The 16,459-nt window shown below is 44.9% G+C and overlaps 1 protein-coding gene across 1 annotated transcript in view; it reads right to left on the bottom strand.

Moving 5' to 3' along the window:
- Positions 1 to 11,690: 11,690 nt before the first annotated feature.
- The window catches only part of LOC139279051 (jerky protein homolog), a 156,590-nt gene continuing 151,821 nt past the window's right edge, over positions 11,691 to 16,459 (bottom strand). Inside the window, exons 4-5 of the mRNA XM_070898378.1 lie at positions 13,306 to 14,721; positions 11,691 to 11,722 (exon numbers count right to left, since the gene is read on the bottom strand). Of these exons, the coding sequence (XP_070754479.1) occupies positions 11,691 to 11,722; positions 13,306 to 14,721 (1,448 nt within the window). The remainder of the gene's footprint in view (positions 11,723 to 13,305; positions 14,722 to 16,459) is intronic.

Below are 16,459 nucleotides of genomic sequence, written 5' to 3'. Positions count from 1 at the left end.
ATTAGAGGGGAGATGAGGAAACATGTCTTCACCCAGAGGGTGGTGGGGGGCGAGGGTCTGGAACTCACTGCCTGAAAGGGTGGTAGAGGCAGAAACCCTCATCACATTTAAAAAGTACTTGGATATGCACTTAAAGATCCGTAACCTACAGGGCTACGGACCCAGAGCTGGAAAGTGGGATCAGGCTGGGTAGCTCTTTTCCGAGCAGCACAGACACGATGGGCTGAATGGCCTCCTTCTGTGTCGTGATTGTCTATGATTCTCGGAAGGCCCATCACCACATTCTAGTTATAACTGTAGCCTTGCTAGCATCATCCATATCCTGAGAACGATTTGTTTTTTTCAATGGATATTTGCGGAGAAAAACTGGACATTCATCTCTGCAGATGGGGTCAAATATTTAACTTTAGCTTTCACTCCTCTCCCGTCCCTCCCCTAATAAATACCACGGCCTCACGATGTCCCCAAGTGCTTTGCAGCCATTTTTGTTAAAGTAAAAGAAAAAAAAGTCACTCTTCATTTGTCCTGGCCAATATTTATCCCTCAATCAAAATTACAAAAACAAATTATCTAATAATAATAATAATAACTTTTATTTATATAGCGCCTTTAACGTAGTAAAACGACCCAAGGTGCTTCACAGCAGTGTTCCAGACAAACAGATAAATTTGACACCGAGCCACAGAAGAAATTAAGGCAGATGATCAAAAGCTTGTTTAAAGAGGTAGGTTTTAACTAGCGTTGTAAAGGAGGAAAGAGAGGTAGAGAGGCGGAGAGGTTTAGGGAGGGAGTTCCAGAGCTGGGGGCCCAAACAGCTGAAGGCACAGCCACCGATGGTTGAGCAGTTATAATGAGGGATGTTCAAGAGGTCAGAATTTGAGGAGCGCAGATATCTTGTGGGGTTGTGAGGCTGAAAAAGATTTCTGAGATAGGGAGGGGCGAGGGCCATGGAGGGATTTGTAAACAAGGATGAGAATTTTGAGGCATTGTTTGACTGGGAGCCAATGAAGGTGAGAAAACACAGGGGTGATGGGTGATCTTGACTTGGTGCGGGTTAACACATGGGTAATAATAATAATAATCTGGTCATTATCACATTGCTGTTTGTAGGAGCTTGCTGGGCGTAAGTTGGCTGCCGTGTTTCCCACATTACAACAATGACTACACTTCGAAAAGTACTTCATTGGCTGTAAAGTGCTTTGAGACATCCGGCGGTCATGAAAGGCGCAATATAAATCAAATCTTTCCTTCTTTCTTTCTTTCTTTCTTTCTTATACATACCACGGACCCATAACTGTTATATCACAGGCCGAATATAAGAAGAGGCAGAAAATCTCTCGGCTGTTCGAGAGATTCGTTTACTCGCTGACTGAGCTAGCACAACCTAAGGATGGTGACACGGGTATCTCCCTGTTGGGTTGTGCTCAGATGCAGGAGTAATGCCAGCATTGTATCCCGTGTAACTATAATGTTGCATTCCTTTTAATTATATCACATGAAAGTAGTGCCTCTGGGCCCCAGCAGCACTTCCACAGATCCTCGTTTGGTTTTAAGATAAGGAAATATTCATTATAAGCTGTCTGATGGCAAATAGTGTAATTATTTTATTTTCTGTGATAAGGTGAGGAATAACTGCTCTGGCAGCCCAAACTTCATTTCCAGAAACAGATACAAGTGCTTTGACATTCTAAATGCCAAGATTCACTGTTAAGAAAAGAAAAATAAAGACGCATTTATATAGCGCCTTTCACGACCACCGGACGTCCCAAAGCACTTTACAGCCAATGAAGTACTTTTGGAATGTAGTCACTGTTGTAGGAAACGTGGCAGCCATTTTGCACACAGCAAGCTCCCTCAAACAGCAATGTGATAATGACCAGATAATCTGTTTTTCAGGGATGTTGATTGAAGGATAAATATTGGCCAGGACGCCCGGGAGAACTCCCCTGCTCTTCTTCGAAATAGCGCCAATGGGATCTTTTACATCCAGCTGAGAGGGCAGATGGGGCCTCGGTTTAACGTCTCATCTGAAAGTCGGCACCTCCGACAGTGCGGCACTCCCTCCGCACTGCACTGGGAGTGTCAGCCTGGATTGTTGTGTTCAAGTCTCTGGAGTGGGACCTGAACCCTCAGCCTTCTGACTCAGGCAAGGGTGCTACCAACTGAGCCACAGCTGTCACCACCCTCCACAACATTCTCCGCATTCTCTAGAAACAGTGTTACTCACTAACTATTTGCTAAGGGTTACAATTCCCTCATGATCATCTTACCAGAGGCCACTCTTTGCAATTCTGCATGGAGTGATGGAATGTGAAACTATGCCTGTGATTCCTTACAGAGTGAGCTCCTGATTTCAAACATCTTGCGGTGACCAATGCTCTCTCTAAGCTGCATGGATGCGCGCGACCGTGCAGTAATCTGCAAGGTACTGTGTCGGCTTCCCAAAAGCTTTTCCATTGGGCTTACAGTGCATGCACAGAAATTTACAGAAAGAAAGACTTGCATTTATATAGCGCCTTTCACGACCACTGGGCATCTCAGCGCTTCACAGCCAATCCCCACTACGCCTTGTACCTTTCGCATCATGTAACCTAATGGTTCTGCGACCAATGTGTACAACAATGGGGACAGGGGACAACCCTGTCTCACTGACCTCTGTATTGCAAAATACTTGGATAAAAAAAAACATTACATTTAACACAGCTAAATGTGTTTGAATAAAAAAATCCTTATCCACTCAATGAAATTTTTCCCAAAACCAAATGTTTCCAAAACCATCAATAAAAACTCATGAGAGACTCTATCAAAGGCTTTCTCTTGATCCATCTTTAGTGCATAAGCTTCTCTCCCACTCTCTTCCATGAATTCTATCACATCTCGATTGAGACCACAGAGTCAGCGATGTCCCGGCCTATGACTCCATAGGACTGAGAGGGCGAAACTATCTGCGTCATCAGCTCCTTCATACGATTTGCCATAACCCTGGCCAAGATCTTATAATCCACATTTAATAATGTGATGGGCCTCCAGATCCCTTCTATCCCCTTTATTTTTATAAGCTAAGCTTATGATACTTTTCCTCATAGATGGGGCCAGGCTTCCTTCAGTTTTAATTTCCTTAAAAACCTCTAAGACCAATGGACTTAAAATCTCAAAAAATTCTTTATAAATTTCTGCACTTAGCCTATCGGACCCTGGGCTTTCTCCCCCCACCCCCCACCCCGCTTCATGCCACTTATTGCTACTTTTATTTCCGCTAATCCTACGTCTTTGTCACACATGCTTCTCTCATCCTCCTTTAAACCCTCTCCAATAAAAGCACTAACCATCGCAATCGCCAATTTGGAAATGTCTTCTTTTGTATATAGCTTTGTATAAAATAGCTGCCTCCATAATCTCCCCACTTTCATTAATGATCCTTTCCCCAACCTTCAACTCTCCAATTAACGATAACCTTTGTCGCAACTCGAGAAAATATCTAGTGCATCTTTCTCCCTCCAATGCATCTTTAGCCTTTGCATGGAGAATGGACCCCTTTCATTTTTCAGCTTGCAATAATTCTCAACTCTTCCTTTAAAACCTTCCACTTAGTCTCTGCTCCCTTATCCCCTCTGTCAACTGCTTTACAGATATCTGTAAACCTTCTGTTTATATTCTCTTCTTGACGCCGGTTAGCTGTTGCTCTCTCTCTTTCCCATGACGTACTGAAAAAACTTTTACCTCATTTGAAATTGTTCCACCAAACACTTTTTTTTTTCAAGAATATAGGTTCCTTCCGAGCATGCTCTATTATATATAAAATCTCTCCTTTAAAAGCAATTTCTTTCAGGTACTGATTGTTTAAAATCCACATCCCCTGGACCGATTCTAACTCTGCTGTTCCTAATTTTAAGAACCAAAGCCGAGTGGTCACTAAAAAATACTTTTTTATAATAAATCTCCATCACCTCAGAACTTAACCTTTCCTGCATTAACACAAAATCTATTCGGCTCAGTTTTAAAACATCACGAACACAAACTCTTCTGGAGAACGCCCTTTTTATGGGGTTCTGATCCCTCCGTAATTCTCTCAAATTTAAATTTGTCATCATTTTTACAATCATCTCTCTGGAGTTATCATCCTTAAAAGTCATCTGGGCTGAAATGTCCATCCGAGATAAAAATACATTAAAATCCCCCACTATACAAGCCTCTGCCACTTCTGTGAATAACCACCGAAAAAACTCACAACGCTTGCAATGGTCATTCAGTGTATAGATATTAAAGAGATCGCAATTCAATTCATCCATTTGCACCTTTAGCTGTAGAAATCTCCCCTCAGTGTCCTTGTCCACCAATGCAACGTTCTCTTTTATGGACGAACTCACTAAAACAGCCACCCCTCTACGGTTATTATTTGCGCAACTTGCAAACACTTCGCCCTTCCAAACCTTCCGAACTCTTTCTAGGATATCCTCATCCCAAAAGGTTTCTTGCAGACACAACAGGTCCATGCCTTTAAAACACTGCAACAACTGCTGCAATTTCTTCTCCCCCCTCAGTCCGTTCACATTAATCGTGACCATTGCTCCTAATAAAAGAAGTGTGCCTGATAATCCCCCCCTCATCATTTAATCTCTGACCCTTCCCTCCTCTCATGCTCCTTCCCAACCTTCTGGGCAACTGTTGCTTTCTCCTGCAGCCTCCGGCTCTTTTTCACCTCCTGTTTCAACTTTCCCTGCAGTTTCAGCCTCTTCCTTACATTAAATTTAAGCCATCGAACTGCCCCTTCTCCCTCCTCCTGCCCCTTACTAACCTTTCCCTTTCTACATGATGCCCCCCCCCATCCCCAATTCCATGTCTCCATCCTCCTCTGACTCCTCACTCCTGAGCTCTTCTGTAATCTCCCGTCCCTGTTCTCCATCAGATACAGAATCTCCCTTAGAGAGTCCTCCTGCTAACATGGTTTCTCCAACAGTGCCATTCCCTTTGGCCTCACCTCCACCGCTGACCCCTTGCTTCCTGTTTCTTCTCTCTCTGGGACAATGGTACGTCTCCACCCATCTTCCTCCCTTTTGGTGTCTTTGTCTCCCCGCTCCCGTCCTGCTGCCCCTTTAAGGCTCCTGCCTCTTGCACCCTCTCCTGGTCTTGCCCCCTCCTGCTCCCCAAGATGTACAACTCCACGTCTCTCTTTGGAGTACTTACACTTACCCCGCACCTGCCTCTGCTCCCCCCACAGACACCTGAAGGCGAGCCATACTGTGGCTCGACTCTGTCCCTGACCCGTGATGTCCTCCACTGACTTTGTCCTTTTCCACCGTACTTGGTGTGTTTTCCATCATACCCATCCTGTTTTCTGCTCCACAATTTTCTGCCTCTACTTGAGCTCTTTCCTCATTCCGTTCGGCGGCTGTGTCCTCTGTCTGCTCCGCTCTTCTGGCCACCCCACTCACACCTCCTGCTCCTTCTCCCATCTCCTCGTCACTCAAGGAACTTCCTTCTGCCTCGCACTCACAGCCTTTGTGACAAACCGCACAGCTCTCTGCCTTGCAGTTCCGAGCGATGTGTCCAAACTTGCCACAGTTATAACAGTACAGGTCTGGACAGCTTCTGACTAAATGGTCGTGTCCAAGACAGTAATAGCAAACCTTCACCTGGTTATCATGCAGAACCCGGAAGTACTGCACTCCTTCCATTGTCTCGAATTTCATGCTGTAGGGTAATGACTTCACCCCCTCGGGGAACTGCACTTTTACATAACGGGTTCCATCGGCTACCCGCGTTCCAGGATAGTATCTCCTCTTTATTACTGAGCAAAGTTTAATGTCCCACGACTCCAACTTTTTTATCAGCACATCGTCCTTAACATAAACCGGCAGGTTTAAGAATGGAACTACTAACTCTTCGGAATACAGCAAAGATACATCCAAGTACTTCTCACCAACCTTCAGGCCCAGTAAAAGTCTTTCCACCTCCTCTCGCCCACTGACCGTCACCTCAAATCCAATATTCGGCTTTGGTCGGCAAACAATGCAACTTCCCTCACCGCAGTCCTCATGTACGGCCTGGATAATATCCCAAGCTCACATCTCCTTATCCAGGCAGTGAACCACCATCGTGTTTTCTTTTCCAAACCTCCTGGGGCCCCAGCCCAAATCTTTGGGCCTTTTATTCTCCCATCTCTAGACATTCTCTCCCCTGATTAACTTCACACTGGGAGCATTGCCCTCCAAGGGGCCAGCACTCCAGGCCCCTCAGCAGCTATCTGGCTGACAGGCATGTTGGGCGGAATGGCCTTCTTGTGTGCTGTACGATTCCATGATTCTTAGCTGCTGATGACATAATGGTGTGGTGGCTGGTGTGCAACGGCCACCACACGTTAAAAAAATCCACGCACAGGCATCTTCCACCCTTCAGGATGTAGTTCAGGATCCAGAATATTAGGTCCTTCGTTGAAACATCTGTGAACTCATCCCTTTTTCGCGTGGAAGCAAGTCATCCTCGCTTTGAGGAACTGCCTATGATGATGATGACATAATGGTGTAACTATTCTACAGCTGTCACCCTCCTGAGCAGGCTCGCACTGCACCTTGAAGGGGTATACTCCACGCTGCTGCTTTGAAGGCCCCGATCTGCCACAGATGGTCCTTTCATTCCCAGGCCACCATGCGACGTGATCGGGGCCCAGGAGAGGCGTGAGTTACGGGGGGGTCAGAAGAGGTGAGGGCCCAGGGGCAGTGTGATATGTGTGCGCACTAGGTCTGTGCAACAGAGCAGGTCTCCAGTCGTCTCGGTTAACCCTTGCCACTGGATCAAGACCTCGCTCTGTCCACCCTTCAACATGTAGTTCGGGATATGGAATATTAGGCCCTTCATTGAAACAACTGTGAACTCATCCTTTTTTGGTGTGGAAGCAAGTCATCCTCGATACGAGGGACCACCTATGATGATGTTTATGGGCCAAAAAGGCCCCAAAATTTGAAAAAATAAACAACCCAAAAACCCACCAGCAACTTTTCACAAACTCACTCCAACTCCTGCAGTAATCAGCAGCACCTGCTCACACCTAGCCCCTCCCACCCAGAGAATGCTACCCACTGAGCCACAGCTGACACTTGACGTTACATGACAGATAACGCACCAGGAAAGGCCTGGCCTCTGTTGACCCACTCTCCCACTTTTCCCACCTGAGGAATGGTCCCAATCCTCTCCCTGGACCCCATGACCTGCCCTTGTACCAGTGGGCGGGGGCCCCCATACCCTGGGATCTTAACCAGCCCGAAACCGGCCAGCCCCCTCCTTCCGCCCGTTTCGAGCCGATAGCTGGCCGTCGAGACGCAAATGAGGTCCACGAGGTAAAATAGACCGGAGCCTCAGACTGATGACATTGGACGGGTTTGACGCTAATCCCACCTACCTGAACCCCTCAACTGAGGGGAGAATTGTTACCCACACCGCACAGTAGCAATGGGGCAGGTGCTCAGTTAAGGTATTTTAACCCCAGGCCAGTTGTTTCAAATCTTTATAGAAATGTAGAAACATAGAAAATAGGAGCAGTAGTTGGCCATTTGGCACTTTGAGTCTGCACCGCCATTCAATATGATCATGGCTGATCCTCTATCTCAACACCATATTCCCTCTTTTTCCCCATACCCCTTGATGCCTTTTGTTTCTAGAAATCTCTCTATCTTCCTCTTAAATATATTCAGTGACTTGGCCTCTACAGTCTTCTGTGGTAGAGAATTCCACAGGCTCACCACCCTCTGAGTGAAAACATTTCTCCTCATCTCAGTCCTAAATTTCCTACCCTGTATCCTGAGACTGTGACCCGTTATTCTAGACTTCCCAGCCAGGGGAAACATCCTCCCCACATCCAGTCTATCCAACCCAGTCAGAATTTTATACATTTCAATGAGATCCCCTCTCATTCTTCTAAACTCTAGTGAATACAGGCCTCGTCAACCCAATCTTTCCTCATACGACAGTCCTGCCATCCCAGGAATCAGTCTGGTGAACCTTCGCTACACTCCCTCTATGGCAAGTGTATCCATTCTTAGGTAAGGAGACCAAAACTGCACACAATACTCCAGGTGCGGTATTCACTGAGTATTATCTGTGTAGGCTTTTTGTGGTAAGTACCTCAGCCAAACAATCACCACCTCTTTCACCAGCTATGTACTGCTGACAGAAGTGTCAGAGTAGATTTTCTATTACTCCTTACTCATTACCATTCAATAAACCCAGCTAAGAACAGCATAATGCAGTTTTACGCCTACTTTCCAAGTATCAGCCGTGGCTCAGTTGGTAGCGCTCTTGCCTTAGAGTCTGAAGGTCATGGGTTCATAGCCCCACACTAGTGACCTGAACATAAGATCTAGGCTGACTCTTCCAGTGCAGTACTGAGGGAGTGTTGCACTGTTGGAAGTGCCATCCTTAGGATGAGACATTATCATAGAATCCTAGAAAGTTACAGCAGCCATTTCAGCCCATTGTGTCTGAGCCGGCCAACAAAGAGCAATCCAGCCTAGTCCCACTTTCCAGCTCTTGGTCCATAGCCTTGTCGGCCAAAGCCCATCTGCTATCTCAGGTGGATGTAAAAGCACTAATTGTAGACGAGCAGGGGAGTTATCCCGAATACAAAAGCAAAATACTACGGATGCTGGCATCTGAAATAAAAACAGAAAATGCTGGAAACTTCTGCGGGTCAGGCGGCATCTGTGGAGACAGAGTTAATGTTTCAGGTCGATGATCCTTCCTCAGAACTCCCTGGAGTTATCCCTGGTGTGTTGGCCAATATTTATCCCTCAACCAACATGGTTTAAAAAAAAAAACAGATTATTTGGCTGTTATCACATTGCTGTTCATGGGAGCTTGCTGTGCGCAAAATGGCTGTCGTGTTTGCTTTACAACAAGGACTACATTTCAAAAAATGTACTTAATTTGCTGTGACGTGCTTTGCAATGTGCTGAGGTTGTGAAAGGCACTATATAAATGAAAATTCTTTCTTTCTTTGTCATGTAATGAAAACCCAACTCTTACAGGTGGGATAGTGCGTTTAGTTCCCAGACACGTGTTGTCATTGAAGATGAGTACATATACATTTTGCAGTGTTAGGTTAATGGGAACAGTTGGATAAAGGGCACATTTTTTTTCTTGTCACGGGGCTGTTCTCATTAAGAGGCTTCCACTATAGAGGTTGTCCTGTACTTGCTGGTGCTTGTCATTGACAATTGCAGCTTGATTTATGAGACCCAACCAGACAACCTTATTAGTTCTCATGGAAGATTTACAGCTTAAACCCAATGTTATTATGTCTCCTTAACATAACTGCAATGCATACTATTGATTTAAAAAATATTCAACTATGATAAATTTGGACTGCCTCTCAGAGTAAGAGAGACGTTTATGATAAAGCAGTTATTATTGAAAGGTTGTGACTGTTTCAAGAATAGAAAACCTGCTTGCGGTGAATATTTCTGTGTTGCAACATGTTGCTGCTCAGCAATGAATCTCTGCGACCCTTCTGAGGAATGGTGTTGAAAGACGCAAAGAATTGAACCCCCATTTGGATTGTTAATTTGATGGTGGTTGATAGATACCCCGACTGATTCAATAATGTTGTGGGTTGCGGATGCAGAATCTGCCTGGCAATTGATATTATGGTGCAGGAAAGGCCATTTAAGAACATAAGAAATAGGAGCAGGAATAGGCCATTTGGTGGATGTTTGAGGCCGGATTTTCGGTTCTGCTCATTTCGGGGCGGTAATGGTGGCGGGACGGTAAGGTTTGCGCCCGGGAACAGTTTGCGCCTCAGTCAGGCTTTTGACAAGGTCCCACACAAGAGATTAGTGTGCTAAGTTAAGGCACATGGTATTGAGGGTAATGTATTGACGTGGATAGAGAACTGGTTGGCAGACAGGAAGCAAAGAGTGGGAATAAACAGGTCCTTTTCAGAATGGCAGGCAGTGACTAATAGGGTACTGCAGGATTCAGTGCTGGGACCCCAGTTTTCACAATAAACATTAATGATTTAGACAAAGGAATTGAACGTAATTCCAAGTTTGCAGATGACACTAAGCTGGGTGGCAGTGTGAGCTGCGAGGAGGATGCTAGGAGGCTGCAGGGGGGACTTGGACAGGTTAGGTGAATGGGCAAATGCATGGTAGATGCAGTATAATGTCAATAAGTGTGAGGTTATCCACTTTGGTTGCAAAAACAGGAAGGCAGATTATTATCTGAATGGTGACAGATTAGTAAAGGGGGAGGTGCAACGAAACCTGGGTGTCATACTACATCAGTCATTGAAGGTAGGCATGCAGGTACAGCAGGCAGTAAAGAAGGCAAATGGCATGTTGGCCTTCATAGCGAGGGGATTTGAGTAAAGGAGCAGTTGTACAGGGCCTTGGTGAGACCACACCTTGAGTATTGTGTGCAGTTTTGGTCTCTAATCAGAGGAAAGACATTCTTGCTATTGAGGGAGTGCAGCGAATGTTCACCAGACTGATTCCTGGGATGGCAGGACTAGCATATGAAGAAAGACTGGATCGACTAGGCTTAGATTCAGTGGAATTTCGATGAATGAGAAGGGATCTCATAGAAACATATAAAATTCTGATGGGATTGGACAGGTTAGATGCAGGAAGAATGTTCCTGATGTTGGGGAAGTCCAGAACCAGGGGTCACAGTCTAAGGATAAAGGGTAAGTCATTTATGACCGAGATGAGGAGAAACTTCTTCACTCGGAGAATTGTGAACCTGTGGAATTCTCTACCACAGAAAGTTGTTGAGGTCAGTTAGTTAGATATATTCAAAAGGGATCATGGCCCTTATGACTAAAAGGATCAAGGGCTATGGAGAGAAATCGGTAATGGGGTACTGAAGTTGCATGATCAGCCATGATCATATTGAATGGTGGTGCAGGCTTGAAGGGCTGAATGGCCTGCTCCTGCACCTACTTTCTATGTTTCTATGTTTCAGCAAAATTCATTTGCTGGGCCCTATGTGGGGCGGAGCGCTAAGGGAGGCGTTACACATCTCTCTTTGGGCGGCAGGGCGGCTGAGCTAAACAGTCGGCCTCAGAAAGCTGTAAGAGAGGCCTAGGTGGTGATGGGGCTGGAGGGGTGGGGGGAGGGGGGAACCACCCAAAGATTTCCCAGTAAATAACTCACGCCACCACAACATAAATAGAAAGCTAAAAAAATCAATCACACTTACCTGAGGTCGACATTACTTCCCTGACTGCAGCCGCTACAGGTCAGTCAGCCCGCTTTCACAGGCGGTCCCACCAGGGCTCTCTACGGGGCGCTACGGATTGGGCAACAGCCAAAAATCGAGCTGATGTCGCAACTGGGGGCTTTGCACACCGGCTCGCCTCTCCCGGGCGGTAATGCCCCGCACCCCAACGATACCGGCACCGAACGTCCCAGCGGGGCACTGGAAATTGGCCCGCCGCCCAGAAGTGCTTACCGCCGCCATTGCCGGCCCTCTGGGGCGCAAACAGGGGTGGCAGAACACCGAAAATCCGGCCCTTAATTAAGAAATTGATAATTTTATTGCCTTACTGTGACTCTGTTGTGTCACGAGTGGACATACGGTGTGTCATAAACCACATGCATCATCACGAACCCACGTAATGCATGCGTGTCGGATGGGCAGCTGCATCAGAATGTGTCGTAGTTAAGATCCAGGTCGTAAGGACAACCGGACCAGGTTCAAGGCAAGCTAAGTTGTATAATTATTCGATCTGTGGGGATGGAGAGAACACAAAATAGAGCACAGAACAACCAAACAATAAAATCTAGAGCCCGTTACAGGGGAGATGAATGGAGGGATAGAATCAAGGAACGGAAAACAGAGTACTGGTGTTTCCAACATCTTGTGAGTAACATTAAAGTTTATGTAATACAATAGGCTACAATACCCTTCGAGGGTGTCATCCGGGTATGAGCGTGATCTCAGCTGAATGCAATGCTTGCTGTTACATCAGCTGGGTGGTCTCGCTCATATTTACAAGTTTCAGAAACTACCATTATTTCCACAAAGAATTCATATTGCTTTCAAGTGAACCACAAGTCAACCTTACACTAACATTCTCTTTCGCAATGAACTCTTAAAAACATAAGAGAGCCCAAAGTGAGAAACAGGTCATTCAGCCCATCAAGCATAGTCTGACTAGGGTCCCCATATGATCATTCTATCATAGTTTCGCCCCACCATCATCTCTTGATCTCTGACAGTCAGTAACTTCTGCGTGAAGTGGTTGTCTTATAACCCTGATTTATAGTTAACATAAGAACATAAGAAATAGGAGCAGGAGTAGGCCATTTGGCCCCTTGAGCTAGCTCCGCAATTTAATAAGATCATGGCTGATCTGATCTTGACCTCAACTCCACTTCCCTGCCCATCGCCCATCACCTTCGGCTCCCCTGTAGTTCAAAATTCTGTCTATCTCCACCTTAAATATATTGAATGACCCAGCCTCCACAGATCTCTGGGGCAGAGAATTCCAAAGATTCACAACCAACTGAGAGAAGAAATTCCTCCTCATCTCCATTTTAAATGGGTGACCCCTTATTCTGAAACTCTGCCCCCGAGTTCTAGATTCCCCCATGAGGGGAAACATCCTCTCTGCATCTACCCTGTCAAACTCCCTCAGAACCTTATATGGTTCAATAAGATCACCTCTCATTCTTTTAAACTCCGCATGTAGGCCCAACCTGCTCAACCTTTCTTCACAACCCTCATCTCAGGAATCAACTTCGTGAACCTTCTCTGAACTGCCTCCAATGCAAGTACAGTAAACTCTCGTTTACCCTGATTGTTTGGGGATTCGGCAATTCCGGGTAAACGAATTTTCCAGTAGGGCGAGTTTACATTTTAAAGTTAATATTTGAAGGTGATAGAATCATCCACAAAATATTTTATATATCGTATCGTATAGATCTTGATCCACTCTTTCCAATGAGCTAGTCAGAAATTAAAACCTTTTTGAAATTAAAAATAAATGTCTAATAAATGAAACAAAATACTTAATTCATGTTATTTTATTATTTTATTCTGTTAAATTTACTACTTCTGCCAATGTTTCTCCTGCTGCAGATACTCCTTTTTCTGCGTTGACATTTGAGATTGATTTTTACAATAGCGATCTTATATCTGCTTGTTTAAATGAATTCATTTTCTTCTTAATTAAAATGTTGTGGATGATATGAGTTTGCAGAACCTCCTGAGAAGTAAAATGAGAATTCTCCTCAAAAAAAACAACGACATATTTCATTGCTTCTTCAGCACATGTCCAAGTCTTTTTTTGTTTTTCTTCAATTTTGCTGTCTGAATCGCTCATCTCTTCGTCAGATTTGTCTTTATTGGTGGCTATGCCGATAAGTTCCTCGTCAGTGTAAGTTTGTGTTACATCTGTTTCGATGTCAACATCTATCCACTTAGCAATGTCATCTTCTGCTAGGGATTTAAGTGCGTTTGTTTCGTGTGCACTGCTAACAATCTCCACCATTTCTTTTACAGCCTGTTTTTTATTAGCCCGTACACGAAAACCTTCGAATTCTTCGTCATCAGAGGCACTGTCTTCAAATATGACATTGGGCCACAACTTGCGCCAACACCCCTTCAATATAGCATTTTTTTTAATTTCCCTCCATGCCAGCGAACATGCATAGATGGCATCTTTAATATTGTATGCTCTCTGGAAATCAGAGATTGATTGATCGCTATTAATTAATTTGTGCTTGAAGTTATTCCCATAGTGGCACTTGAAGTTTTGTATGATACCCTGATCCATAGGTTGAATGAGCGAGGTCACATTGGAGGGCAGATAGCATGCATAGATGTTGCCACAACTAGACACTAATTTTGACACATGCGGGTGTGCTCTGCAATTGTCCAGAAGCAGCACACACTTTCTATTAGGTTTGCCTATTTTCTTCATGTTTTCTCGAACTTGGAGGACGAATTCTATTGAAAACCATTCCATGAATATGTCCTTGTCCATCCATGCACTTTTCTGAGCTTTATAGCTAACTGGTAAATGAGCAATTCCTTTTAAAGCACGTGGGTTCCTTGATTTGCCAATCGCTAAAAGTGAAAGTCTATGTTCTCCAGAGGCATTGGCACAATTCAAGGTTGTTAACCTCTCCTTATTCATTTTAAAGCCTACAGCTTCCTTCTCCCCTGCTGCAGCCAACGTAGCAGTTGGCAAACACCTCCATAGTAAGCCAGTCTCATCGGCGTTGTATATTTGATCTGCAGTCAGTTTCTTTTCCTGCACCATTTCAGCAAATATTCTTGAATAATTCTGTGCGGCCTCATTGTCTACTGACTTTTCTCCGCCCCTCACATCCAGCTGGCGAATGCTGTGATGACGCTTAAAATGTGTGAGCCAGCCCTCTGAGAAAATGCACTCTTCAGTTAAATTCATTGTCATCTTGAAGTCCTTGGCCTTTGCTGTAATCATTGGCCCTGAAATTGCCACACCTTCAGACCGTTTCAAAGAAAACCATTCATAAAGCACTTGGTCTAGTTTGTCAATCTTCAGCTTTCGCAAATTCTTGCGGGATGTTGCCTTCACGGAAGATTCAGAAGCAGCGGTGAAACTTTCTAAATCTTTCTTTTGCTTCTTGATATCATAAATTGTTGAGGATCCAACTTCATATTCCTCCATCAAAGTACGCACACTTCTGCCAGCTTCAGACTTCTTTATAATTTCTAATTTCTGCTGAAAGCTCAACACTTTTCATTTCCTAATGCTGTATTTTCTTTTAGTGCTGTCAGAAGGCATTTTAAATTGTTTGATTCCAGGGTGTTTTGAACAAGTACATTCGACAGACTGATGCGTTGCAATGAACTGCTTTCAATGTGTGCGACAGTTGAAATGGGAGCAAGTAATCCACGTCTGCGTCAATTTATGTGTAATTTAGCAACCTGTCCACGTTTGCGATAGTTGAAGTGAGCGAGATATTCACGTGTGTAACAGTTAAATTGCCGAATCTCGCAATATTTTAAATTCCGTTACGGCGGGTTTTCCATTACATTCGTATCCGGGTAAACGCGAGTTTACTGTATATCCTTCCTTAAATAAGGAGACCAAAACTGTACGCAATACTCTAGGTGTGGTCTCACCTATGCCCTATACAGTTGTAGCAAGACTGCCCTACTTTTATACTCCATCCCCCTTGTAATAAAGGCCAACATTCCATTTGCCTTCCTAATTACTTGCTGTACCTGAATGCTAACTTTTTGTGTTTCATGTACAAGGACCCCCAGGTCTCTCTGTACCATAGCATTAGAGAATATCTAACTGGCTGCTTGGCCATCTACTGAATTTCATTTTATCCTATTACCTATTGTCTAATCTTAAAGGCAGATTGATAGCAATGCCACTGAAACCTCCCCTTCCTCCAGATTAATTATGTATCTGCCAAAGGAGGAACCCCATCGATTTCAGATGGAACTTGGAACTGATAGTAATCAAAGTTCTCAGAAGAGAGAAAACTTGGGCCCAAGTTTCCCCAGGAGTTGCTCCTTTTTTTTTGGAGCAACTTGATTTTTCTGGACTATCTTTTTAGTTGCAATCTGGCCATTCAATTTGCGCCAGTGTAAGTGAGTTTTTTTTTTGTTCAGTTTTTTTTTTCAAAAGGGGGCATTCCCAGCCACTTATCCCCGTTTTAGGTGTTTGGCCAGCAAATAGTTGCTCCAAACTAACTTAGGCCAGCGTACGTTGCCACTTCTGTCCGCACAGAAAAACCTTACCTAGAGTTAAGGAATCGGCGCAAGTAACTACATTTAAAGCACCACCAAGCACCAAACAAAGAACAAAAAGTAATAAGCAATTAATTAACGAATAAAATAGAATCAACCCTGCACCTAAAGCACCAAGACCAAAATAATAAGCAATCAATAAATAACATAAAAAAATAAAAGGAACCCTGCACCTAAAGCACCAAAATCAATCAGTAAATAACAAATAAAAACTAGAAGTCCTACCTTAGGGAACGCAGCGGGCCACCGATGAGGGAGCCCATTCGGCCAGGGCTAGGGACGGCATGCTTCGGGCCCCTCCCACACAGCTTGCAGCGCGCGTTTGCAGAAACGGCCTGCCAGGAGCTACTGCACATGCGCGCAGACTCTCGCGCGCATATGCAGAGGTCCCGGCACTGTTTTCAGCGCTGGGACCTGGCTCCGCCCGCAATCCATTGGGTCACGCTGCAGCACGACCGAAGAGAGGCTGGGGAGCGGCCAGAATACCGACGTCTTTTTTCGGTGCGCTTGGAGACGGACAAAAGTGTCGCACCTCGGGCGAGGGCGCCAGCAAAACAGGTTAGGGAAACTCTAGCCCAAGGTCATCACAAGGATAAACACGTGAGGGAGAGAGGAATAGAAGGTTGTGCTGATGGAATGAGGTGACGAGGGGTGGGAGGGGGTTCGTGTGTGGCATAAACATCGGCACAGACCTGTTGGGCCAGATGAC

The sequence above is a fragment of the Pristiophorus japonicus genome, chromosome 13 (assembly GCF_044704955.1).
Source record: "Pristiophorus japonicus isolate sPriJap1 chromosome 13, sPriJap1.hap1, whole genome shotgun sequence".
NCBI classification, from domain to species: Eukaryota; Metazoa; Chordata; class Chondrichthyes; family Pristiophoridae; genus Pristiophorus; species Pristiophorus japonicus.
This window is presented reverse-complemented; position numbering and strand designations above follow the sequence as displayed.